Source organism: Coccinella septempunctata, chromosome 9, assembly GCF_907165205.1.
Source record: "Coccinella septempunctata chromosome 9, icCocSept1.1, whole genome shotgun sequence".
Taxonomy (NCBI): domain Eukaryota; kingdom Metazoa; phylum Arthropoda; class Insecta; order Coleoptera; family Coccinellidae; genus Coccinella; species Coccinella septempunctata.
Genome location: NC_058197.1, coordinates 16,960,439 through 16,986,475, shown reverse-complemented (window position 1 = coordinate 16,986,475; position 26,037 = coordinate 16,960,439). Strand labels below are relative to the sequence as shown.

Below are 26,037 nucleotides of genomic sequence, written 5' to 3'. Positions count from 1 at the left end.
GCTACACAAATTCGTAGCATTCTGGGTTTTGGAGGGCTTAGACTTGTGTCCATTTATAAACAGCTGGATGGGCGCTGTTGACGGACGAGACTGGGATGTTTTGATGGATTGGAAGGGTCTTTGTCAGCGTGTATTGTAGCATGTAACGAATGGGATATCATTCATGCGTTATTCCATTTTCGTTGCACATCTACGCCTTCCATGAGCAATGCAGCTATCAGCGACCATACTCACGCTTTGCCAATAACAACAGGAGAATGAGAGTCGACTGTCTCTCTTGGACTTGTGGTGAAGACTCCTCACGAAAGAATAACAGCGAATAGTATTCGAAATTTTGTAGATTGTGGATCATCAGAAGAACTGTGTTGTTTACAGCTACAGCTCGTAGTCCAGTTCCAAAGTTCCAGTACCTGTGATAGCTCCAAGTAGGTTAACTCCTTGGTCCTGCGAGTTCTTTCTCTTCCAAACCATTTTTTACGTTGGCTAGCAAGGTCGAGTTATCTATCACCATGTGATCTGGAGTTTCATCCACCTCCCCACAGAATCTACACTCGTCAGTTTAGGCTATGCCCATCCTCATTGGATGCTCCCAGAGGAGATACTTCTCAGATCTTGCAGTGTTCGATTTCGCAAGGAGATTTTTGGAATTTTCCAGTCACGGAAGATTCCTCTAGAGTTAACCTCTTTCGGTTTTCTCCTTCTCCTGAAACTCTTTCTTGTACATACAGGGTGTTATCCAGAAAATGACCCTATACCTTATATATGAAACTATAGAAGCTACCGTAAAAATTTTCGTGTAAAAATTGTTCTAGTAAATCTTCAATGATTCATTAATACAATACGACTCATGTGTATACAGAGTGGCAATTGAATAGAGCTCGAGAAGACGAAATTAAATATATACAGGGTGAGTCTTCAACTCGTACAAACATTTTAACAGTGGATTGGTGAGGTCAAAAGAAACACTTTTTTCCTTTACCATTTTTTGCGAATCGGCTCGGTTTGAAAGATACAGGCTGTTGAAAAACCATAAAAACTTGTTATTTTTGGTTCTATCTAACAAACGGTTCTATCAAATGAAGTGAATTTCGGAATATAGTTTTTCATTTATTTGATGAATCTTGTTCGAACATAAGATATCAATCACGTCTTCCAGTTTTCTCATTATGACCATTACGTACCACAAAAATACCCAAAATTCACAGAACCCAACTTTTCAAACTAAGTTGCACTTTATCTAATGAATATTTGAACGTTTTGTAAACTAAAAGTAATCTTCATATTTCCTCGTATAATGCGCAGTTTTCGAGTAATTTGATGTTTGAAAATTAAAAATTATCTATGAAATTTTAAAAATTGGGTACTTTGCCTGAATACGACCCTGTTTAAAAGATCCACAGATGTGTATAATCACAGATCTAGCTAGTAATTCTGAAGGTAATTTTGTATTCCCAGGGGTGGCACAGCTCATTATGAAAATTTAAAAAGGCTATATCTTTTTATCAGGGCCGAATCCGAAGAAATGGTAAGGAAAAAAAGTGTGTCTTTTGACTTCAAGAATCTACTGTTGAAATATTCGTACGAATCGAAGACTCATCCTGTATTTTAATCAAAATTAGAGCCAAGCCTTCTTCGTTTAGATGGATTCTTGAAAATTTCCAAAATTCAACCTACAATACCTATGAAACCATCTGCTGAATAATCAGCATCCCAATATCTCAACTACCCTCTACCTTGCGTGAAGGGGCAGAGTTTCATAATTTAAAATACGTACTCCCCTATACAAAATATCGAATACCGTGGATTTGAATCCTGTGTTTCATGTTTCCTCAACACCTGAACATAAATTTTCCTCACTCCACATCCTTCCTAATCGCACAGATCAATATTGCCAACTACGGACAGTCACAGACGTAAAAATAAACAGTTATGCCACCAGCGTAACGAAAAATACGTGATGGCAGGCAGCATCTGATTTATCTTTCAGCAGGTTTGAACACGTACAGGCGTGCCTCTGCTCCATCGTGACGCCATGCTTCCTGTTGATAGCAGCATGTTTTTTTATTCGAGTTTGTCATTCAGAATGCGATCATCTTCGATTATCAGAGAGAAAAGCGCTGGTTGCTAAACGAAATGTAGCCACTGCCTTAAAAGGAAGGCCTATTCGAACCAGTTCAAGGTTCATTAGTATTTAAAACATTGGATATCGATGGATGGTCACGTAGCTTCTCCTCATGCAATTATAATCTTCCACCACGTCTCTTAAAATCCAACATCTACAATGCGAAAACGATTTATTTTAGTCTATGCTCATTTCCTGGGTCTCTCTCTCTCTCCGATCCAATTCTCGGAGAAAAGTTGGAATTTACGACTTAACTACTTTGAAGATGCTTCCGGATGCCGAAACCAGGGTCGTTAACCCATCATTCGCTCCGACTCTTTCCAGATCGGCCCAGACTGCGGTCATCCTGCTCTTCCGTCAACACCGGTACACGTACTACAAATATGACATGAATGCCGCCAAACCAGTACAATGAAAAGGGTCGTAAATGCCACTTGTGCCTTTGATCCTTGAAACTGACGCCACTTGACCGACAGGGACGGCTCGTCGATAGGAATTCCGCAAGTTCCGGGCCCATAACCTGTGTGTATGGAGAAAAATTGTTTTGTGCCTCGAGACGTTATAGTTTGGGTCATATTCGTCATACAAGGTAACCGTGAGGAAAAATCAGGAGTATATTATCATCTTTGAAGATCATCGAACAAGGATGTAGGTACTCTTCCAGTATTTTACCTGTCATTTCGTTATCGATGGAAAATTTGAAGCGAAATTTCAGGATCAGATAGTACTCGATAAGATCTTCAACATGAGGTATCGCAACACCCCCATCCCTATTGAAAATCAAGGGGTGGTACTCACCCCCGGTAGGGGGTTGCTGTTACGGGGATGCAAAGAGAGGAAAAGTAGTTCCCCTTCGAATCAGAAATTGACGTGTCCGAGCGATTTTCCACATTTTCACTTTAAAGCCGGAAATCGAGGTGTTAAGTTTTCGTTGAACCACACTGTATATTTTTATATAAAATGATGTTTCATCGTGAGCTTTTCCACTGAAGTACCTACAAATCCGAAATAATGACTCACAATTCGTTTTAACATGAAATTCTTCTGTTAAAAGCATCGTTAGTTCGAATTTCAACTAGGGGAGGAAAACCAAACAGTTGAACAACTTTTCAAAGGTAACATAAGAACAAAACCCTAATCTAGAAACTCGCCGAATCCAACTCCGTAAGAATGAAATCCAACAAAGCTTCAATTACCCATTCCACGTTCAAATATTGACGTCGTATAATATGATCTGCAAGAATTTTCATCAAGTCGACACCAAGATAAATGGAACCAAGCCAACTTTTCCGTTAGTCGGGTCGTTTACCCCTAATGACGTCTGGCTAAATGGTTCAGATTTCAGAGGGGTATCCCTTCAACAAGTGCCCCGGGTAAATATTTATAAAGAGTGGCTTCTTATGAGGGTTCGAATTGAATTGTTGAGGGAATTTATGGCCTTTTGAATGGGATTTGGATTAAACGACTATGCTTATGAATGAAAGGGAAATAAAAAACGATTTTGTTTATGTAAAGTCAGGTGTCTACACGCAGTTAACCTAGTTTGGTAAGGGGGCTATATTCCACTGTGACCTAAGGGTCTTTTGTGACCCATCAGAGCTGTTTTCACAACTGTGTCATTTATAGCTCATCCCCTAGCTCCAGAGTTTCAATGAACTCTGTTTGAAAGGGCTTCATGGAGGCTATGTCCTCATTTCTCCTATAATTTTTTTGTCCAAGCTATGGCGAGGCATTCTGTGACCAAGTGAACAAGAGATTCCTCCACTTTGCCACAGAATCTACACTTGTAGGTTTCTGATAAGCCCATACTTATCATTAGCTTCCTGTGAGGAAGTCAGTGAGGAGCCTCAACTTAATTCTTACTCAGATCCAAATACTTCTTGGATCTTGAAGTTTCAAAATCCCGAAGGTCTTTTTCCTCCAGAGTGTTTCTCTTTTGACTTCTTCCTTCTCCAGAAACTCTTTCTTATGGGTTTATTTTTCTTTATCACATAAAGGCTCTGAGCCAGTAAGTGGCTTTTGTGTTCCCTTTCTGGTGAAAGGGAGTTGACCTTTGATTCGAGGAAACCAGACTAAATGGACCTTGTTGCTCTTGCCTATTTCATTGAGTTTCTTTTGATGCTTCCATTCCAGCTTTGGGTTGATGAAATAGGAGCTTGGAGCTTCGATAGCAGCTTGAATGTCAGGATGGATCACTTTGTTTATCCTTGATAGTTGTTTTCCAGTTTTATGCCTAAGCATCTTTGGATTGCAAGTATTTCTGCCTGAAAAACCCTCGAGCAAGAGCCTTAACATAGTGTACACTTGGTGCTTCCCCCTTATATTCCAGTGTCAGCCTCCTTCGTGGTTTTTGAACCATCTGTGTGCCATTTAATGGTATCAACTTTTGAGTGGTTTATTTATTTTTCCCATTCTTCCTTTTTACACAGCATCTTTGTTAACTAGGTTGGTTTGCCAATGAGATGTACTTGTTTAGAGAGTACCAGGCTCCTTGACTTTTATTTCTCTCATTATTGGTACCTTCCCTAGATATTCTGGGGATGGCTTCATGGGCTACCTTATCTATCACTAGATATAGGACCGGTTCTCGAAGATCTGAAGCTGTAAAGATCTCACAATTTCGTTTTTCAACCAGGTGATTACTTTTAAAAAAATGAGGGTATTCTCCATGTAGCATAACCTCCAAAAGGCTCTGACTTGTTATTATTATTATTTTAACCAGGGTCGTTGTGGCTCGGTAAGCCTTTCAAGAACTGCGACCATGTAGATCTTTCGTTCTCTACCCCACTCGTTCATAGGAAACCAAGGAGGTCGAAAATGTTGTTGATAAAACCGACAACATCCTTAGGGGCCTTGGCCATTACCTCCTCAGTATCCATGACTGGTTTCCCCATATGAATGGTTCGTAGGCCAGCCAGCTCTGGACACTTGCATACTATGTGTTCAGCTGTTTCTGCTTCTGATCCACAGAGCCTACAAATCTCATCTGCTGGCTTTCCCATACGGTACAAATGATATTTGTAACGATAGTACCCTGTCAGCAGTCCCACAATCACCTGAAGCTCAGCTAGTGACAGCTTTAGCAGTTTTCTGGTGTAGGTTGGTGGAATCATCACGAATTTCTTTGACTGAGTAAGTCCAGGAGTGTTACTCCAGAGGGTTATTCTGTTGTTCAACCCCCTTGTTAGACCACTGTCTTATATTGGTCTTTTCCAAGCCCACAGGAAGGCTAAGGTCCAGCAGGTGTTAACCTTGATGCTCTTTCTGCAAGTTCATCGGCTTTTTCATTTCCTTCAACACCACAATGCCCTGGTACCCATAGTAGAGTCACTTTACTGCCTCTGGCCAGTTGCTTCATGTTATTATGGTCATGTTGCCTTTATTGAATCGATTATATCACCTTGCTCATGTCATACTTTCTCCGTTTTATTGGCCCAAGGCTTTTTCGAAAACTCCTGGGATTATAAACCAGCGTTTTTTACAAATCTGGAGCGCACATCGCATTGGAGATGTTTTCTCACATTTCCAGTGACCTTGCCACCCCCAGCTGATCGTGTGGAAGGGAAACAAGGTCAAAGGAGGTCCGGGACAATTACCATAATCCACTTCTGGGTGTTCTGCCGACAAAGCACAGCAAACCGAGATACGGGGGTTGGAAAATTCAGCGAATTTCTCCCTTCTTAATAAAAGCGAAGGCGACTCCTTCACTTTCCGACGTTTCGTGCTATTCAGCGAATTGGTTTTGCCCGTAGTTACCTGGCGGCATGACGAGATGACAGAGAAGAGGGAAGAATACGAAATTAATCGACGTATAATCGGATACACTTCCGGTTTGGGGGATTGCCGAGCTGGTGGAGAATAGAATCAGCGAATTTCAATATTGACAAGATGATAACGTCGTATTGTGGGGATTGTTCTCGAATTAATGTTGGCTTGGAAGCGTCTGAATTTGGGATAATCCTCAATCCTCGATCCCTGGAGATTTTACAGGGGGAATCTGCGTCTTTTCAGGTTTTTAATAATGGATTCCACTATTGGTATGCCTTTAACAGGGGTCCAAGGATATTTTTCAGTGACCAGGCGTTTTTTTCCCATTTTGGCAAGTAGGAACTGTCCAAGACTTGTGTAGGAGATAAGGAACAATGGAATTCTTACCAACGAGAAGGCAGATATACTTTTTTGTTGGTCCAGACCAGCGGTCAGATGTCAGATTCACTGAAATATGAGGTGTGAGAGACACTGAGCCTCTCGTAATTTATAGGATGAGTCTTTGACTGGTACAAATATTTCAACAGAAGATTCTGGAGGTCAAAAGAAGATAGGCACTTTCAATAAATACGAAAAAAAGGCTAAAGGGTGAGTTCTGGAATATGATTGGGCATTACATGATCCAGTACCATTTTCTTCTTACATCGTTGTCTAAATAATATTCCACAGTTTTGCAAATTCCAATAGCAATAAAAGTAACAGTAGAAAACATACTAATGATTCATTTGAACCTCGTGCAGTCTCCTTGTAATCCAACGAAAGTAATTTGTGTCTCTCCAGTTCTTTTTCCTTTTTAACATTTCGAATCTGACGAACAGAACTCCAATATTTATATTCCAAATCCTGGGGAATAAGATCGGAAGTGGTAATTGGATAACTGGAGTCTCCAACAGTTAACAAGGTTCCCCAACTTTCTTAATCTCGTTTCTGATCGTCTACCACCTACAAGTCGTTTGATGTTTTCCACCCCAAAAAAGGCTAGACTGCAATCAAGAACACCAGTATGTTTTAATTAACTGTAGGAGTCGAAAGATCCACCTCCACAAGATGGGGAAAAGAAATCAGAAAACGTTAAAAGTGTAACTCTCCAGCCTCATCGAATACCTTACAGGCAGATCAAAGAGGGACGGGCTATCTGGAGGGCTTATTTAAAGGATCAAAAAGTTGTTTAATTCGTTTTAAACCAGGGCTTTTAGATCGATTCTATCCAGCCCTCCTCTTAACGTTTGATAGGAAGTGCAGCAGGTGTTCAACACTCAATTATATCCAGATTGTTTGATCTTGCAACCTCCAAGTTGTTTTTCAGGGTTGAATTGACTTTTTAACACAGTTTGCAGAGGTAGACATCGAAAAAAGAGATCCTTTCTAATGGTACTGATACCCTGCATTTGTCAATGTGATGCAAACAGCAGAATCAGCATTTGCATTGCAGATGAGCTCTCATAGAACGTTTCAGCATGTTGGATAACTATATTATTCATTGTAGATATTCATAAGATCTTGTTTTCATTGTTGGAAACTTTGATGGATCGATAAATGGAAGCTAATTTGTGAATATACTCCTCTTGGAATTGGAAGAGAACTAGGTTAAAACCAGTTGTGTAAATTTTACTGATGGATGAATTTCCTCTGTTCTCAACCAGTTATTTCATCTTAAGACTAGGCGAATGATGAGAATCTCATCTTTCCACAGTCCTAAACTATCCTTTTAAATACCATGAGCAATTAACGAAAATCTGAATAGCTTCCACCACCACCACCGGAAGAGGTTTCCAAAGAATCCTTACTCATGATGATGAGGCCTCACATCCCTTGTCGTCGGTATAAAAGGTGCGTTCAACTGTTGGAAAAAGGCCCTTTCAGACAGGAACAATGGCTCTTATAGTGCCCTTACCCTGTAAAAAGCCACAGCTAATATCGGCAGAACTTTTCTGCGACAACCGTCAGAGATCCTTAAATTGTGGATGTTCGAACTTTGACGTATACCTTGGGGAGTTTGTGTTTTGAAAGTTGGCGAGGGGCTATTTCCACAAATGGCTTTCCGATAGAGTTTCCAGAGGAATCAGTTGTTCGCAGGATCAAGTTTTTCCGGACTGTCAATGGAGTGTGAATTGTTATTTGCGGTAGAAACCGTCGAAGTTCAAGGGATGCATTATTTGAGACTGGAACACCGTGAAAATTTTACCCCGAACAGACCAAAATTCGGTAGATGTATACAGGGTTGTCTTATTTTTAACCTGACCTCATAAACATATTCCAGAACTCACCCCTTTAGCCCTTTTTTCGTATTTATTGAAAGTGCCTATCTGAAAATGTATACCTTACCATAAATTCATGATAAAGTAGAAGAAGAAATGATAAAAACAACTTGAAAAATCACACTTTTTCCCAAAAGAAGACATGAGATAACAAAACTGTAGCAACAAATAATGAAATTAATAAGTGAGTTGAGTTGAGCAGTTTATACTCTCTAAATGCTACCCTGACCATGAATAGGTAAAAAATAAACGTGAATTGTTCTTCAGTTGCAAGTTTCGTGAGACCTTTTCACAGTAACTTCATTCTGGAGATGAAAGAATCATATAGATGGTTTTTATCTTGGTTTTTACTCATTCAAAAATGATAAAAAGTGGGATTTCCTCCAGCATTCGATCGATCTGGATTTGAATAGGTTAAATGATGCCTCTCTCCCCTGGTTCTGTGTAGGGGAGTCTATAAAAGTTATCCCATTTAGCGTGAATGGCAATCGGACAGGACAAACAAGTTAACTTTATGCCTGCTGACCAATAATTCCTCTGATGGATCACAAAACTTACGGGTCTACCTGTCCCAAACGAGCTTTTAACAGGTCGGTCATTTCACGCATGTATACATCGGGGATTTATAACTTTTTGCCACCGGAATTAGACAAGGGTGAAGGATTACATATCCTTTTTTAGGTCATCCCCGACAATCGTTGAATATTTCCAGCTTAATGTGGTTTAATCAGGGATTACACCCCAGTGGGAAACTTTTAAAACGAACCGGTCTACAGAAAATATAAAAGTATACGCTATGGGGTAACCCAGTCTTTGACTCGTACAAATATTTTAACAGTAGATTCTCGAGGTTAAAATGAACACTTTTTTCCTATACCATTTTTTCCAATTCGACCCTGATAAAAAGATGTAGCTTTTCAAGTTCCACACCCTGCACTGTCCTACCTAATGTTGGCCTAAAACATTTCACATACAAAGTAGTTGAGTTCGAATATGTAATGCAGAAAACTTGATATGAAAGACCAACACTATTTTTGACAAGGATTCACCCCTTGCATGTAACTATTCATTAACACTCTGTATTAAACTTCTGCCACGCTTTATCAGATTATATTCTTTCCTACAGAAACACAACTTAACTCTGATATCTCCATCATATTCCAGACGAACCAAAGCTCATCATGAAACACCCATTGAAAAACCAATGCTACGTGCCAGCTACAAGAAGTTTACTCTAAAAATGCCTAGATTAGACAAAAACCTGTATGAAACCTGAAGGCAAACACAGTTGGAACTGTTTGCAGATGGCTTATTTCCTTCATATTCATTGATCAAATTTACCCTACGTAGATTACATCCCCGTTTTATAACACATAAAACTATATTCGACAGTAGTTTTCCATTTTCCATGGTGAGATAATAAGAATGTAGTTATTTAGATAAAGCTGTTACTTGTGTATGTACCATCCTTATCTCTCCACTGCTCATCAAGCTATCAAAAATTAATTTCTCAATGATTTAATATGGATAAGGTTTCTTGCGGAACAAATTTTAAGGGTGACAAACATAGAAGAACACTACCAACATGTTTTGATTACCTCATCACCCACACAGAACGTCTGCTCAATTCAATTTCTATCAGTTTTCTGGTTTCTAAGAAAAAATTCATTTCCAGGAGCCATATGTTTTTGAGAAGTAAAATCAGCCCTTAAATGTTCTCATTCACTCCCTGTAAATATGTTTGCATTTCCACGAGATTTTCAAGGTTGCACTCCTCAATTTTCCACTCTCAAAATGAGTCGATCGGAACTCGAGGCCCGAAGGACCACCATCGTTTAGTCCTTGATTTTCTCAACAAATTTCATCATTTCATCACCATCAGTGAAGTTTTCAAGGCAAAGCCTGAACTTGATGGATTTTTTTGCATATTTTAAATCTACACGTACTAAAAAGTGAACAGCAAAGATCAGAGGTCAAGAGGAGGGTAAAACTTGCATTTCCTGTTGAATTTCGAAGGTTCAATGGATAAATAAATTCCATAAGCTCCAAATTCTTTACAGAACCACTTTTCTTTCATATTACTCATGGTCTTCTATAAATTCTCGATAACATTACAGACCTCTAGGTCTAGGAAAAACAGCTAGATGAAAAATGGCAAGGGAAACCCTGCCAAAATTGACCATAAACAGTTACCACCATCTCCAAGACCTTGGTACAAAAATTTACGCTTTGCCACTCACCTCCACAAGCCTCCTTGAAGTCATGACAGCAATCCCCCAGCTTCAAACAGGCGTGATCACAGTAACAAGGCTTATCACTCAAATCCTCCAGGATGGAATTCAAGGGCGCCTTCTGCACCACGCAAGAACTGTCCCTGCCGGGGCAGCAGAGCTTGGAGTCGCGGCAACTTCCGCAGGAGACACTGCCGAGGACCGCGAACAGAACCGCGGGGAACACCGCGAAGAACTTCCCGTACATCTCGAGGAACGGTTTTGGGCGAGAATCAGACCGGAAGCGCTGGCGGAAACATGCAAATTTCCCGGTGTGGCGTGAGTTTTCCCGATTTTGCGCGTGCGTTTTTCCGCTTGGCGTTTTTCCCCGGGTTTTTGGTGTTACGGCACGAAGAGCAGGCCGTGGAATGGTGAAGGAGCTTTCGGACTCTGAGCCAAAGCTCCCAAGCTCCCTCGCTGCGTCCTTGGGATGCTGCAAGTGGAGATCTCTGGTTGAGAATCAGAATATTCACTAATTAATACAAAAAGATTTCAAAATACAAAAAATCCCTCAGACCACCATTAATATCGGTAATTTTTCCTGTTAAAATCGAAGTATAAAGTGGAATAAACAGACAGAAAAAATTAGGGACCCTCTGTCCTTTCATTCCCCACCAAATTTCGTAATTTCCATCAATTTTGAGATTTTCCTCAAGAATCTCTGGTTTCATGAATTACATTCCTAGAGGCGAGAAGGTTTTTTGATATGGCTTCCAAAAAATTCAATCATTTTCAAGAAATTCAATATTTAGTGTTGATCGAAATTCAATCTAGTAGGATTCTGCATTTTCTGAAACTTTTTAGGGTTTTCACTCCCAATCTTTGTAACAAAATCAATTAAGAAATTGAAATAACTGATTTTATCCCAAAGAAAATATTGTGGTCCAGTAAAAAGTGTCCATCATGAAACTCCTGAAGGTATTTCAACTTTGGTGATCTTCGTTTGACCGGATTCTGAGATGAAAGGAATGGATAAAAATAGGTGTAGGTACCTACATATATTATACTTTTTTCTCTCGAGAATCCAAATTTTGTTGCATTGATTTTGGGACACCCTGAGTAGTTCGATGAGCGGGAAATTCGACCAGAAACAGAAAGGGTGAGGGTTTCAAGATTGTTGGAAGCAGGTTTTGATATTTAATTGATGGAGAAAGACTGATGGTTGTCAAGGAGATGTTTAAAATATACAGGGTGAGTCTTTGAATCATACAAATATTTCAACAGTAGATTCTTGAGGTCGAAAGAAACACTTTTTTCCTTTACCATTTTTTCAGAATCGATTCGGTTTGAAAACTAAGTTGGACGCTAGCTAATGAATATTTGAACGTTTTGTAAAATAAAAGTATTCTTCATATTTTCTGGTATAATGCACCGTTTTCAAGTAACTTGATGTTCAAAAATTAAAAAGTATCAGTGATATTCAAATAATTGGGTACTTTGGCTGAATGCAACTCTGTTCAAAATATCCACAGATGTGGAGTGTGTCATAGATCAAACTATTCTGAAGTTAATTTTGTTTTTCCAGAGGAGGCACAGCTCATTATATAAAAACTCAAAATGGCTATTCTTTTTATCAGGGCTGAATCGGAAAAAATAGTATAAAAAAAGTGTTTCTTTTGACCTCAAGAATCTACTGTTAAAATATATGTTCCAGTCAAAGACTCACCCTGTATTCAAACATTACAATGGGAAAAAATAATATGTTTGAGAGCCTCAAATCGAATTTGTTCATTGATTAATAAAAAGTTCATACTCGTACTCATACTCATTTATTTCCCTCAAATTTTATACATGGTGAGTCAACATAATGTAAATATAAAATATCTGACTTGTAAGCACAATAATAACATATACAAATACATAAATTATAAATTATTTACATATAGGCAACAGGCAACTACTATGAGATATAATATTTGAAAATTGGTGTTTCATGAATTCATCTATTGAATAGAAGGCGTTTTCTACAAGCAGAGTTTCTGGAGAGTTTCTTTCCTTCCATGTGCGTTCATTAGGGGAGCTTAAACTTCTCGTCAGGACCTGATTTCAAGATGGCTAGGCACAAGGGAGGGGAAAAATTATTATTATTTTATCCAACATAAGACAGTCATGACTGCCATTATTAATGTCAATTTGGACAAGAAAACTACCAAATAACACACTAGTGTGTTATAATCCATAACTCACTAGTGAGTTATGGATTGTAACTCACGTTCAGATGTAAAGTAGTGTTCTATTTATTTATTACTAGGTATTACAAGCAGAATGCATATTGATATTGAAGAAGCTAAGGGTTTATCCGAATTTGAAGTCATTCTTAAATTAGTTGGTTCATTGGAACCCTTAATACTTCCACGTATTCCCTTATTCAGCCCAATTTTCAAACAAAAGTCTACGTACAATAGAAAAAGGCAGGTAACCCTGTTTTACCGGCACATCTTCAGAAGGTACCCGTACTCCCCAGTCGGTAAAGAAACGAAAGAAACGCCCCCGCACCGCAGAAACAAACGCCGACAAATGTAAACGACCTGAAGACTTGACCGTCGCATTATATGGCGAACCTGTTCTCGGCTTTTTTTTTCACGAGAAGAAGCGATCAGGGACAAAAAGAACAAAAGGGATGTTGACACCTACGCCGAGCCAGAAGGACAAGGCGCCGACCTCCATGCATGTTTCTTTGTTTTTTTTTCCTTTTTTTTTTTGTTGGGTAGATGTCCCTCTTGTCCGACAGATTTGACTGGAGATACAGGGACAGGTGCTGCAAGAGTGGATCTTGATGCAACCCGAAGGATGTGTCAAAGACGGTTTTTGTCAATGTCGCATTGTTGGGAAATGGCAGCGAAAGGTAGAGATTTGGGTTGATTAGCTGATTGCTTAAAAGCGACCAGGCTAGTTTGGGAAGGTTTAAATCTTCCAGCAGAGTTCTTTGAGGTAGCAAATAGTGCAAGATTGGATTTATGGCCATAAAAGTCAAGAACTCATCACCAAAAGTCAGTTTACTTAGTAGTGAGAGAGAGAACAAGTTTAAGTTGATGAAAGTGCTCATTTATTCAGAAGCTATCTACCTCCATCTTTATTCTCCATAGCAATAGTACTAGGGGAGTTGTTTATTGTCACCTAGTATACGCCAACTTAATATCAATTCTCAGATACAATCAACAACAATTCTTCCTTGAGTCAGCAGATCAAAGGCATCTCCAATCTCTCCTCAATGAAGAGGGAACATGCCAAAGATTACAGAGTTACCCTATAACCTGCTAGATTCCCCAAAAGGTTCAGGATCCAAACCCTCCCTCCTCGTCGACTTTTATTCAATCTGAATATTATCTGGAGTATGAAATGGCAAAAACCCTCGAGGGGCCATCCTTGCTACCATTTGTCCACCTAGCCACCATTCAAGCAGCGACCAGAACCTCAAAAACGCCGGAATCAATCAACTGAACGTGTTTGGAGTAGTATCGATTTTCCTTTGTTGCTAAATGGGAGGGATGCATCAGTTGGAGGACCCTCCAACAGCAGGATTGGGCTCAGAAAGGAGTCAGCAGTGAGAAAATTAACAGTTGAAAGAGGTGCAAGGTGTGCGGCAACAGATGCTGCGCACGCGCTCAACAACCCGAAGCCAGTCTGGTGTCCTGCTGTTTATGGTATGTATAATTATAATGATGAGGATTTAATTGTTGTTACTCTCGAACTTGAGGATAGTTGATGTTGCGAAAATATTTCGGGTTTGGTGGATAAAAGCTCGTGTTATTCCCGGTTTTAAACGGTCGGATGATTTTTCTGGACATAACCTCACTCTTGTTCAGTTTGGAAACAACATTGACACTCGAATTTTTTTCTTAGGTTTAAATGAGGTACTTTTCACCCTTTTTTTTTCTGTGGGTTTCCGTGTCTATAAATATTGGGTGAATTGATGTATTATTGTTTAACTAATTAATCTAATTAGTTGCGCTAATTGGCAACATTCGATAGCATCACAACTGTACCTACTAACAATTAACAGTGTCAAAAAATTCAAACTGTTTTTTTGGAAAGTTTTTTCAGATTTGCATTTTTGTTGTCGGTTCTTACTGTTTATTTTATCTCGAAATTTATAGAACCTCTCGACCTTGGGTTCGGCTGCACATGTTCTTCAGCCATGCTTCAGACATTCTGCTAAGAAATGATGAATTATCAGACAGATTTAGATAGTTCGAACAATTTTTATATGCAGAAATTTATAAACTCATCAAGGCTTAATTTAAATTGATCTAGGATGAGTCACATGCCTGATATATGTAGTTATATATAGCAAATCTTTTAAAAAAAGTTATTTCTTTAAATCGTTCAAGTTTTTTTTGTTTCAATTTGGGGGATATATTCTGCTAAAGATTTCTCTCCCCAAATAAGTACTTCCTCTAAACTTCCGAAACTAGGTGGTTGAGTAACCCATTATGCCAAAGGTACTTTTTAGCTTAGTGCGGCTTTGATGCATCTTCAAGGAAAACATTCGCCTGTTTTCAAATTGTTAAACGACTAAGTTCGTGAAATTGTGTGAGAAGTAATCGATTGAAATCCGAATTACATACAAACTCTGAGAAAATATAAAAAAGTGTTTACAGTGCATTGGTTTTGTGTCCACCGAATTACAAAGGGAGTAAATTTAAACCATATGATACAGGTTGAGTCTTTGACTCGTACAAGAAAAAAGTCACACTCAACGACTCAAACGTCTACCGTTTGTGCCTCATGAAGTGCTATACTGCTAACCAGAAGAAGATACAAAATAAGTTAAGTTTCTGTGAATCAGGTGTAGTGTAGGTGTTTTTCTTTGGCGAATATGAGAAAAATGTTCAAAGGAGTTCATGTTGGGACCGATCATCAATCAACTGCATACAGAATAAATGCAAGATAACTGCCCTAATCAGGAGTTAATCATAATCAGCACATTCTCCAGATTTGACTCTCCTGGATCTCCGCCTTATTGTATATTTGAAAATTGAAGCATACAGAATAGAGAAGAGATAAGACTAGCAAACAAGAATACCCTAAATTTGCTGCCGAACTATTGAACAAAATAGGGAACATTGCAGATAGCCTGGAACTACGAGATACATGCATTGGCATCAACTAGCACCTTTTGATATCTGAATTGAATGAATCTTTTTACTGTTTTTCAATAAACTCTGCTTGGTGTTTTACTGTCTCAAGGCAGAACACAAAACAACACATGGAAAAATGCAACAAACTCCACTAAACCATGAGGACATCTTTGGTGGATTGATAGAGAGCAGAAAGCAGCAGGAGTAGAGAGAAAGATGCTCATTTACGAGAAAATTACCTAATCTAAATTTGGACGAAAAGATGCAAGGCTTGAAATGTTACCAGTTGTGAAGAGTATTTAGTTGAGACAGCCTGTATATCTATAAACTTAAGCCCTACAGAAATATGCACTTGGAAAAATATTTTCTTCTCCGTTAAAAGCATTGTGGTGAATAGTATATTATTGAATGCGCGTATAATGATAATTATAATAATAATTTCAGCTGAAGTTCAAAGATATTATTATTATTTTGTGTATGTGCTGAAGTTAGCCTTTCTTCCTGAGGATTTTTGTTTTTATCGGTTGGTCATACGCCTGTTCACAGATGTTTTCAATCTGTGTTCGCATTGAACTCTATGGGAACTCCCATAGAGTTCAATGTGTGTTCATCACAGAGATATCTCTGGTTCATCATAGATTCATTCATAGATTAGACATGTTAGTGTTCTGTGAATTATACTTCTAATCTATGACTAGATTTGATCTCTAATCTATGTCTAGATTTAATCTCTAATCTATGTCTAGATTAGATCTCTAATCTATGTCTCTGCAAAGAGGTATGTGTTCTTGTCTTTTTGTTGAGGTTGGTACGATTGCTCACAACGACCATAGACAATAGACAATGACATTGTCCTGTCAAAGATGACGCCTGTATAGTGTTTATTTAATTTATTTTGAATTTTTGCCGGCCCCTAAAGTAAATTCAGTACAAATGTTCCAATTTTATTATCGTAAATGTGTTGTATACAATTTTTCTCGTAATTTATCGAATTTTGTACCTGCTCTCAAATCGAATACTTGCACAATGAAAATAATTGGTTTTGCTTAGGTTATAATTTTAAAAACATCCTGATTGAATGGTGTTATTGTGATTTTATCTCGAACAGAATAGCAGAATATCAAGATGGAAGTTGAGGAAAACGTTGACGATCCCATGGAAATCGATGACACAATTCCAGAAACTCAAATAATTGAGAAATCTAACCAGACACAAGGTACCAACGAGAATGCCTTGGATGTAGTTGTACTGGATGATGACGAGGATGATAGTGATAAAACACATACCAATGGGACTGTTGAAGATATAATTGATCTGGTTCCTAAAAATATTGGCGGTGATTGTATAAATTATTCATGTAAAGGTGGCAAGGAGCTTATCGTAGCTCCAGTGTTTTGTCTCTCGTATTACAGAGTGAAAAGCTCGAATAAAATGGAGAAAAAAGTTTGTTTGGACTGTTATAAGACTGCTGTGAGGATGTATGATAGTTTAGTAACTGAAATGAAAACCGGTAAATTGTTATTCGATGTTGATGTACCTATATTGAATGATATGGTGGAGATCGAAGATTCCGATGAAGAGGAAACGGCTGTCAAAAAGGATGAAGATTACTTGGATGAGGATAATTTCAAATTTATTGAAAAAAATATCGATGATGTATTGCACAGGGTTATGGCCAAGTTCAATCTGAAAGATAGGATAAAAAAAGAAGAAGATTCCCTTAAGAAGAGGTTCGCTAAAACTCAAGGTAAGGAATAGACTCTTGGCTTTGATTAAACGAGTCCGAAAATAATCTTGGTTTCAGAGGATTGTAAGCAGTTGAGGGAAAATTTACAATTGATGAGGAAAGAGGTTGATAAGATACAAATAGATTTTTATAATGACTTTAGGCCGGAAATCAGGGATTCCCCCATGGCTACAATCATAATAGATGATTTTATGCTTTCCAACGATGCGATTTCTCGACAAGGTAGGTGAAATTCGTATTGTTCTTATACCCTTAAATAATCGTTTGATATTCAAGCTTCTATTGGTACATCTGGCAATAATTCACTAGAACCATCCAGAAAGAGCAACAGGAGGGTTAAACCGGTGTCCTACTCGGAAATTGAGGATATCACTAATTCAAACAGTCCTAAGCCGGCAACACCACCGACAGGCACTAATAAGGAGACGGAGGTTATACCAGTAACACAGGAACCAACAGATTTACCACCAAAAGGCCCCACCACCAGACCACCGTTAGAAATAAGTAGGATATTGATTTTTTGGTCATTTATTGGTTTTTTAATGACGTTTAATTTCAGACGAGATCTATTACATATCCCGAGATGGTAACCCGTCAGGTTGTTGGGTTAGAGCGAGGTTGAACAACGTTCTGCTACCGGGTAGCATTCACGATGGACAGAAATGCATGACCACCCTGTATAAGTTGACCGAACTGAAGCAGCAGAGGGAAAGGGTGGTTGGTGGAAAAAATATCGCCTATATAAATCCCTGTCCTACCAGGCTCAGGGTCGGAGACAGGGTGATTGCCGGTTTCAAGGAAGGCAGCGGGGCCAATAAAAAAGCCAATCCTTATTATCCGGGAGTGGTCGCTGAGCCCCCCTATGAAGCGAATAAGTATCGATACCTCATATTTTTCGATATTGGTGAGTTTTTTTCATCGTTTAATTGGTATTTTCGGATTTAAGGAGTTCGATGTTTTTTTAGGTTACTCTCAATATGTTCCGTATAACATGGTGAATTTGGTTTATGAGGTTAGTAGGAAGGTTTGGGAAGACATGCCTCCAGATTGTAGACAGTTCATCAAGAAGCACATAGAAAGCCAGGACTGGCCGATGGTTAAATTGAAGAAAGACCAGTCCATAATAACGGAGTATAACGGTGAGAATGATCACTTATGGGGGCACTGATGGCGATGAGTGGCTCACAAGAAATTTCTGATGGTTTTTTCATGCCCGTCCTTTTTTTAGGCAAATGGGTGCTCTGTACCGTGATCAACGTTGACTGTTCCCTAGTCCAGGTGTTCTTTGACGAACTGAACCGTTTCGAGTGGATCTACAGGGGCTCCAGGAGGATTAAGGAGATATACAGGGAGGAACTGGCTGCTCAGAACAGAACGTCCGGTCAGAGGGCCTCCAGGAAGGGTCAAGTAAGTCAATCGGACCACTTGAACGTTCCTCGATCATCGATACTTGTTTTTTTTTCCAGATCGAATCGAAGAACATAGTCCAGTACACCCCGAACGTGAATTTCACCCTGTCCGAGACCGGCGAGGCCCCAGAGGAAGAACAGCCTGCCAGCACCGGGGATTCCGGGATAGAGGAGGAGCAGAGCCAGCCCAGCGTGAGGGCTGTGGCCCGTAAGAGCACCGCCAAGCCCCAGAATCAGGTCACCCCGGCCGTGGTGCCTTTCCTGCCTCCAGTCAACAACGCTTTCAACGCCACGGGGCCCACCAGTAAGATTATGGTGAGTTCGTTGTGGTTCGTGGGGGGGAAAATGGTTTTGACCATTGTTTTTTTTTTAGTACTTTACGCCGCGCGATCAGCACACCATGAAGCGGCCGTACAGGTCGCACGCGTGCTCGCCGAAGTGCAAGGACTTCCTGACGCACAATTTCAGCAAGTTGAGGGGGCAGAATCCGCTTTCCAAGCCTCTGTTGTGCGGTTGGGCCAGGATGACCGTTAAGGGTAGGGTGAGGAAGGATATTGCGTACAAGGCGCCCTGCGGGAGACTGTTGAGGAACATCGCCGAGGTATGTCGCTCTTGATCGATGAAAATCCATAATTATCACCTGGATTTAATCGTAATGTTACAATTTTACAGTTTTTCGCTGTAATAATAGCATCTTCAGATCGATGAAGGTTAGTCAGTTGAAAAAAAAAGTTTCTTTCGACCTCAAAAATCTTGTGGTGAAATTTACAGGGTGAATCATTGACTCATACAAATATTTTAACAGTAGATTCTTGAGGTCTAAAGAAACACTTATTTCCATTACCATTTTTTCCGAATCGGCTGGGTTTAAAAGATACAGGCTGTCGAAAAACCATAAAAAAAAGATATTTTTAGTTCTATCTCATAAACGGTTTTATCTAATGAAATGAATTTCGAAATATAGTTTTTCATTTATTCGAAGAATCTTTTTCGAACACAAGATATCACCCACGTCTTCCAGTTTTCTCATTATGACCATTACGTCCCATAAAAATAACGGAAATTCAAACAACACAAGTCTTGAAACTGAGCCGGATACCATCTAATGAATATTTGAACGTTTAAAATAAAAAATTTCTTCATATTTCCTCTTATAATGCCCAGTTTTCAGGTAATTTGACGTTCAAAAATTCAAAAGTGTCTGTGAAATTTGAAAAATTGGGTACTTTGGCTGAATGCAACCCTGTTTAACATATCCACAGATGTGTAGAGTCACAGATTTAGCTAGTTTTTCTGAAGGGAATTCTGTTTCTCGAGGGGTGGCACAGCTCGCTATGAAAACTTAAAATGGCTACATCTTTTTATCAGGGCCGAATCAGAAAAAATGCTATAAAAAAAAGTTTTCTTTTGACCTCAAGAATCTACTGTTTAAATATTTGTATGAGTTAAAGACACACCCTGTATGTAAAGGCAAATACTCAACCTGTATTCATTGGTAAATGGGCGAAAACTAAGGGTAGCTATGAGAAATACATGGTTCCCTTTACTTTTGTCTCATTTTCTTGAATATCGTATCAAATTTAACAAATTTTGATATACAATTAGTTTTTTTCGGTTCAACCTTATTTATCGATTTTTCCTAGACCGGGCCTGAGAAAAAATTAATTACTGTGCCAGCATAAACAAGTTTTCACGAAAAATAAACGTACCAAATATCATCAAAATACGGCGTGGTCCTTTTTCACTAGGGGATTCCCACACTATATTGTTTTTTTTTTATTTCCTGTACTAAAGGTGGGAAAAAAATGACTTCTTTATTTAAAATACCGATGGTACTCGTACAAATGATTTAACAGTAGATTCTTGATCGATATACAGAGTGAAAAATATTTTAATAGTATTATAGATTTTTTAGGTCAAAAGAAACACTTTTTTCTTATACCATTTTTTTCTATTCGGCCCTGATAAAAAGATAAAGCCATTTTAAGTTTCATAATGCCACCCTTGGAAAAACAAAATTACTTTCGGATTAACTAGCTAAATCTGTGACTCTACACATCTGTGGATCTTTTAAACAGAGTTGTATTCAGCCAAAATTGTTCAACTTTGACAGATACTTTTTTATTTTTGAACATCAAATTACTCGAAAACTGCGAATACTTTTATTTTACAAAACATTCAACATTCATAAGATAGTCCAACTTAGTTTCAAGAGTTGGGTTTTTTTATTTTTTGGTATTTTTATGGTACGTAATGGTCATAATGACAAAACTGGAAGACGTGGATGATATCTTGTGTTGGAAAAAGATTCATCAAATAAATGAAAAACTATATCCCGAAATTGTTTTCATTCAATAAAAACGTTCATGAGATAGAACTAAAGATAACATTTTTTATGGTTTTTGAACAGCTTCTATGTTTTAAACCGAGCCAATTTGAAAGGAAAAAGGTGTTTCTTGACCTCAAGAATCTACTGTTGAAATATTTGTCAAAGACTCACCCTGTATATAGGGTAATTCGAAAGTATGGGAAAATGAAGAAATTGTCAAAATCAGTAAAACACTCTGTATCTTTAATACAAAGAAAGATAGACCTTTCAAATATAGGGTATCCTCTATCTACCCTTAGCTTCCGCCCATTGACCAATGAATCACCTTGTATATTTTCGTTCGTTAAACCAAGTGGCTCACCCACCTGAAGATGCTCTTATTTAAGCGAAACGCGCGTAGTGATTATTGAAAATCGAGTTTCTACTCTAGATTTGTTTCCAATCGATAAATTGTTCTGCTCGTAGGTTCACTACTATCTGTCAATAACGAAAAGCGAGATGACCGTCGATCTGTTCGATTTCAACCACATGGTCAGATGCCTCGCAGAATTCAGCGTCGATTGCGAACCCGACCCCAAGGACCTATCCAAAGGTGAGTACCACCCACCGTTCGCAAACCCAAGAAACCCTTTTCGTTCAACCCTCAAAATTGCAGGTCTCGAACAGGTCACCATACCCGTCATAAACGGCATAAACAACGAGATGTTGGACTTCTGCAATTACTCGACGAAACGCGTTCCCATGGAGGGGGTCAAGATGAACCTGGACCCCAACTTCTTGGTCTGTTGCGACTGCGACGATGACTGCATAGTGAGTCGTGAATTTTTTTCAAACTTCGGTGTATGTGAATTCTCTCGATTTGCAGGATAAGACGAAGTGTCCCTGTTGGAAGCTCACTTTGGAGGGTGCCAAATTCTTCGACAGCACGATAGACCCCAACTCTGTGGGTTACATATACCGGAGGCTGCAGGATCAGGTTGTCACCGGAATTTACGAGTGTAACTCCAGGTGCAAGTGCAATAATACCTGTTTGAACAGGGTGGCCCAGCACCCGATGTCCCTGAAATTGCAGGTCTTCCGGACTCACAACAGAGGTTGGGGAATCAGATGTCTGAACGACGTACCCCAGGGGGCCTTCATCTGTGTGTATGCCGGTACCATCCATACCGACCAGATGGCAAACGAGGTGAGCACCGATTACGTTTTGTCCACAGATCGAATGGGAAATGTCATCTTGACAGTGACGTTCGAACTGTCAAGTATCTATGGACGAGCTTAGAACGCTCGCCAAACAGTGAATACGAAATATTTTTTATTAATCCTTGGAAATTCGCCAGCTACAAATTCAGGTGATATCGTAGAAAATCTATTTTGTCTTTGGGTTTTTTTTCTGGTGTTTTTTATGCATAATATTCTTGGTTTTGTCACAGAAGTGTCAATGTTAGTTATGGAAATTCTTGTAGCTTCATAGAGAGTTGTTATAAAGCTACTACCACAGAACACTTTAGCCGTTGGGGTGTTCTGTGATGAAACCATAAACGTAAAAACAAAACCATAAAAAACTACCTAACATGTAATATCATCTATCATATCAATGACATTAGAAACTGTCAGCTGTCTGTGGACGAGTTTAGAACGCTTGCCAACCTTGTGAGTACTCTACGAAACAATGGGAACGTTTTTTTTTTTTAATTCTTTATAACAATCCTTGCAAATTCGCCAGCTACAAATTCAGCTGATATCGTAGAAAATCTATATTGTGTTTGACATTATTTGGTATTTTTTTCTGTGTTTTATGCTCAATATTCATGGTTTTGTCACAGAAGTGTCGAAGTTAGTTATCGAAATTTTTGTAGCTTCACATAGAGTTGTTATAAAGCTACTACCATAGAACACTTTAATTGTTGGGGTGTTCTGTGACGAAACCATAAACGTGAACGCAAAACCAGAAAAAACTACCAAATATGTAATATCATCTGTCAAAAACTACCAAATATGTAATATCATCTGTCATATCAACTGTCATAGAAACTGTCAACTGTCTGTGATCTTCAATTGTGACATATTCCCGTAGGATGGAAAAACATACGGAGACGAGTATTTCGCCGAACTGGATTACATCGAGTCGGTCGAAAAGTTCAAGGAGGATTACGAGAAAGAGGTCAACTTCGACGAGGTGGACAGGTTGAGCGAGAGGGGTCCGTCCCCGTCCGAAGAGATGGAGGTGCAGGAGGTTCTGTCTAGGCAGATGTCCGGTAAGAGGCCACGGTACCAGGACGACAACGAATTCGTACCGCCGGTTAACGTCACACCTGCCCAGGTCGAATCGAGAGTGCAGTGAGTAGAACTGACTAACTAATACACATGTCACTTGTCATATGTCACCTGTCAACTGCCACATGTCATCTGTCACCTGTCATTTGTCAACTGTCATGTGTCACTTGTCATTTTTGACGGTTCGTTGGTGAATTTCGCGGTGGTCGTTTCAGGACAAGGTTGCGGAAGAGGAAACCCCAAGACACGGACTCGGACAGCAGGGAGAGCGAGCCCGAGAGGGAGTCCAAGAAGTTCACGGCCATCAGGACGCCGCTGATGACCCCGGGGCAGATAAAGAAGGAGATCGTGGAGGCGAACATAGCGGAGAGGCTGAAGAACATCGTGTCGGACATCGACACGGTGACGATAAGCGACGACGAAGACGGTGGGTTCGATGGTGTGTGTTCCCTCGTCGTTTTTTCTGATTGATCCGGTTTTATTTGCAGAGGTTAGGGAGGTGCTGAGTTTCAACCCGAAGAACGAGACGGAGCTGGACGAGAAATCTAAGTATCTGTCGGTCAGGGAGCTCTACGGTGCCGATGAAAGTATCTACATCATGGATGCGAAGAATGCCGGGAACATCGGTCGGTTTCTGAACGTAAGTGACTAGTCGAGGTATACAGGGTGGGGATTGAACATTGAAATAAGTTTCCGAACCGAAAAAGACTGAAAATTCTCAGTTAAGTACCGGGTGGGGAAGATTCGTTGTCCACTGAAGGGATCTCGAGAACTATAAGATCTAGAAGAAAACAGATGGCACACTTCCTAGCTTTTTTCAGAGAAACAAGGAATGGTGAAAACTGTAGCCTCCTTTGATTCTTCGTTTCTGAGTTATCAGCAAAAAAATTGACGATTTCATTAAGTTCTCATTAGTTTTTTGTCTTCGAAGTTACAGATCTGAAACTTGAACCTTCTACAGGCACTTTTTTACGTAGAATCTACTGATGAGCTCAAAATATTGTATCATTAGGCGAACTTTCGTTTTTCTAAATGCAAACTTCTATTGAATTTGTTATCTTTGAATTGGACAAAATCTTATCTCAGTAGATTCTAAGAAGGTTCAAGTTTCAGATCTGTAACTTCAAAGACAAAAAATTTAGGAGAACTTTTCGGAATCGTCAAAATCTCAATTTTTGCTAATAACTCAAGAACAAAGAATCGTAGGAAGCTACAGCTTTCACCATTCTTTGTTTCTCTGAAAAAGAGCTCGAAAATGTGCCATCCATCAAAAATTGAAAGAACACAACTCTGGAAACACTATCTAATTGAATATTTGAACGTTTTGTAAAATAAAAGTATTCTTCATAATATTTTCTCATATAATGCGCAGTTTTCCAGTAATTTAACGTTCAAAAATTGAAAAGTATCTGTGAAATTTGAAAAATTAGGTACTTTGGCTGAATATATCTCTGTTTAAAAGATCCACAGACGTGCAGTGTCACAGATTCATCTAGTTATTCTAAAGGTAATTTTGTTTTTCCAGTAATGGCACAGCTCATCATAAAAACTTCTATATCTTTTTATCAGGGCCGAATTGGAAAAAAGTGTTTCTTTCGACCTCAAGAATTTACTGTTGAAATATTGGCACGAGTCAAAGACTCACCCCGTATAATGCATCCAAAACCTAATTTTTCTTGATACTGTAGCTTCGGTTTCACCGGAAATACCCTGAAACTTTTTTATTGGTATGGAACACCTTATACCGAGTGTTTTCAAGAGAGAAGCCTTTTTATTGTCATCAAAATAAGTCATTTCACCTAGAATTGTCTAAATGCAATATTCAAGATAGCTGAGGTACAACCATTCGTTGTATCGTGAGATTAGGGGTGGAAACATTGTAGGAAATTGAAACAAAGTGCTATGATTGATATTTTTTTTTTTTGCAGCATTCTTGCGCCCCCAACGTGTTCGTCCAGAACGTGTTCGTGGACACCCACGACCCCAGGTTCCCCTGGGTGGCCTTCTTCTCGTCACAGTTCATCAGGGCAGGCACGGAGCTGACCTGGAACTACAGCTACGACGTGGGCAGCGTGCCCGGGAAGATCCTGTACTGTCACTGCGCGGCCCTCGAGTGCAAGGGTCGCCTATTATAATTTTATCTCATTCGATTGAGGAGAGACTGTTTTATCATTGTTTTAGAGGCGGATCGAACGACTGTATTTTGTTTTTCTATGTATATGTCTTTAGTCGGTTTGACATTTTTTGAAATTTTTACGAACGTCGCCTGGTAGCGAGGTGGTTTTTCGTTCGAGAATGAATTGAGATTTGATATTCATTGATGTTATTTATGAAAGAGATGTTAGTATACAGTAACAGTGGATGAATTGTCGAAAGAAGTAATCGAGGAGAAATTTAAATAATAAAATGTGAAGAAATGCTTTGTGTTTCATTGAGGATCTACAATAGGGCTCCTATCCTTATAAATGGGCATTTAAAAAATTGTTCTATTTTCAATGAATTGTATAATTTACTGGGAAGTGGATAGAGGTCCATAATTAATTCAACTAGCGTAACTAAGACCGCAACAAGAAACTTAAAACATACATTACGTTTGTTTTTCGATCGAAAACCTAATGCCAAGTTTCGTCCTGTGTATCTCCCAGAAGAATCATTGTAATTCGAGGTCCCTGATTCCAAATCCGAGCTCAGTTTCAACGGAAAAAGTTTATTTTGGCTGTTTTTGCTCGATAATTTGTAAGCCCCTGACAACCCCGACCTGCAACTGAACATACAAGGT

General features: G+C 39.2%; 2 protein-coding genes across 4 annotated transcripts in view; one reads left to right on the top strand and one right to left on the bottom strand.

Annotated features, from left to right (window-relative positions):
* Positions 1-10,812, bottom strand: part of LOC123319935 (somatomedin-B and thrombospondin type-1 domain-containing protein) — an 84,854-nt gene extending 74,042 nt beyond the window's left edge. The window contains exon 1 of the mRNA XM_044907025.1: positions 10,389-10,812. Coding sequence (XP_044762960.1) covers positions 10,389-10,626 — 238 coding nt within the window. The 5' untranslated portion in view covers positions 10,627-10,812. The remainder of the gene's footprint in view (positions 1-10,388) is intronic.
* Positions 10,813-13,921: 3,109 nt separating this feature from the next.
* LOC123319875 (histone-lysine N-methyltransferase eggless) lies at positions 13,922-25,676 on the top strand. Of its 3 annotated transcripts, XM_044906902.1 has the most exons (16): positions 13,922-14,062; positions 16,608-17,246; positions 17,304-17,468; positions 17,523-17,750; positions 17,806-18,150; positions 18,212-18,385; positions 18,475-18,653; positions 18,713-18,970; positions 19,029-19,256; positions 21,450-21,576; positions 21,640-21,794; positions 21,850-22,170; positions 23,059-23,321; positions 23,474-23,685; positions 23,747-23,898; positions 25,187-25,676. In XM_044906902.1, exons 2-16 carry the CDS (start codon positions 16,625-16,627, stop codon positions 25,391-25,393), a joined length of 3,636 nt encoding a protein of 1,211 aa, XP_044762837.1. In that variant the 5' UTR covers positions 13,922-14,062; positions 16,608-16,624; the 3' UTR covers positions 25,394-25,676. The 3 variants fall into 3 exon arrangements, with proteins under 3 accessions (XP_044762837.1, XP_044762838.1, XP_044762836.1); XM_044906903.1 differs by lacking the exon at positions 13,922-14,062 and having other exon boundaries at positions 16,341-17,246; positions 18,475-18,649; positions 18,709-18,970; XM_044906901.1 differs by lacking the exon at positions 13,922-14,062 and having other exon boundaries at positions 16,341-17,246.
* Positions 25,677-26,037: the final 361 nt, after the last annotated feature.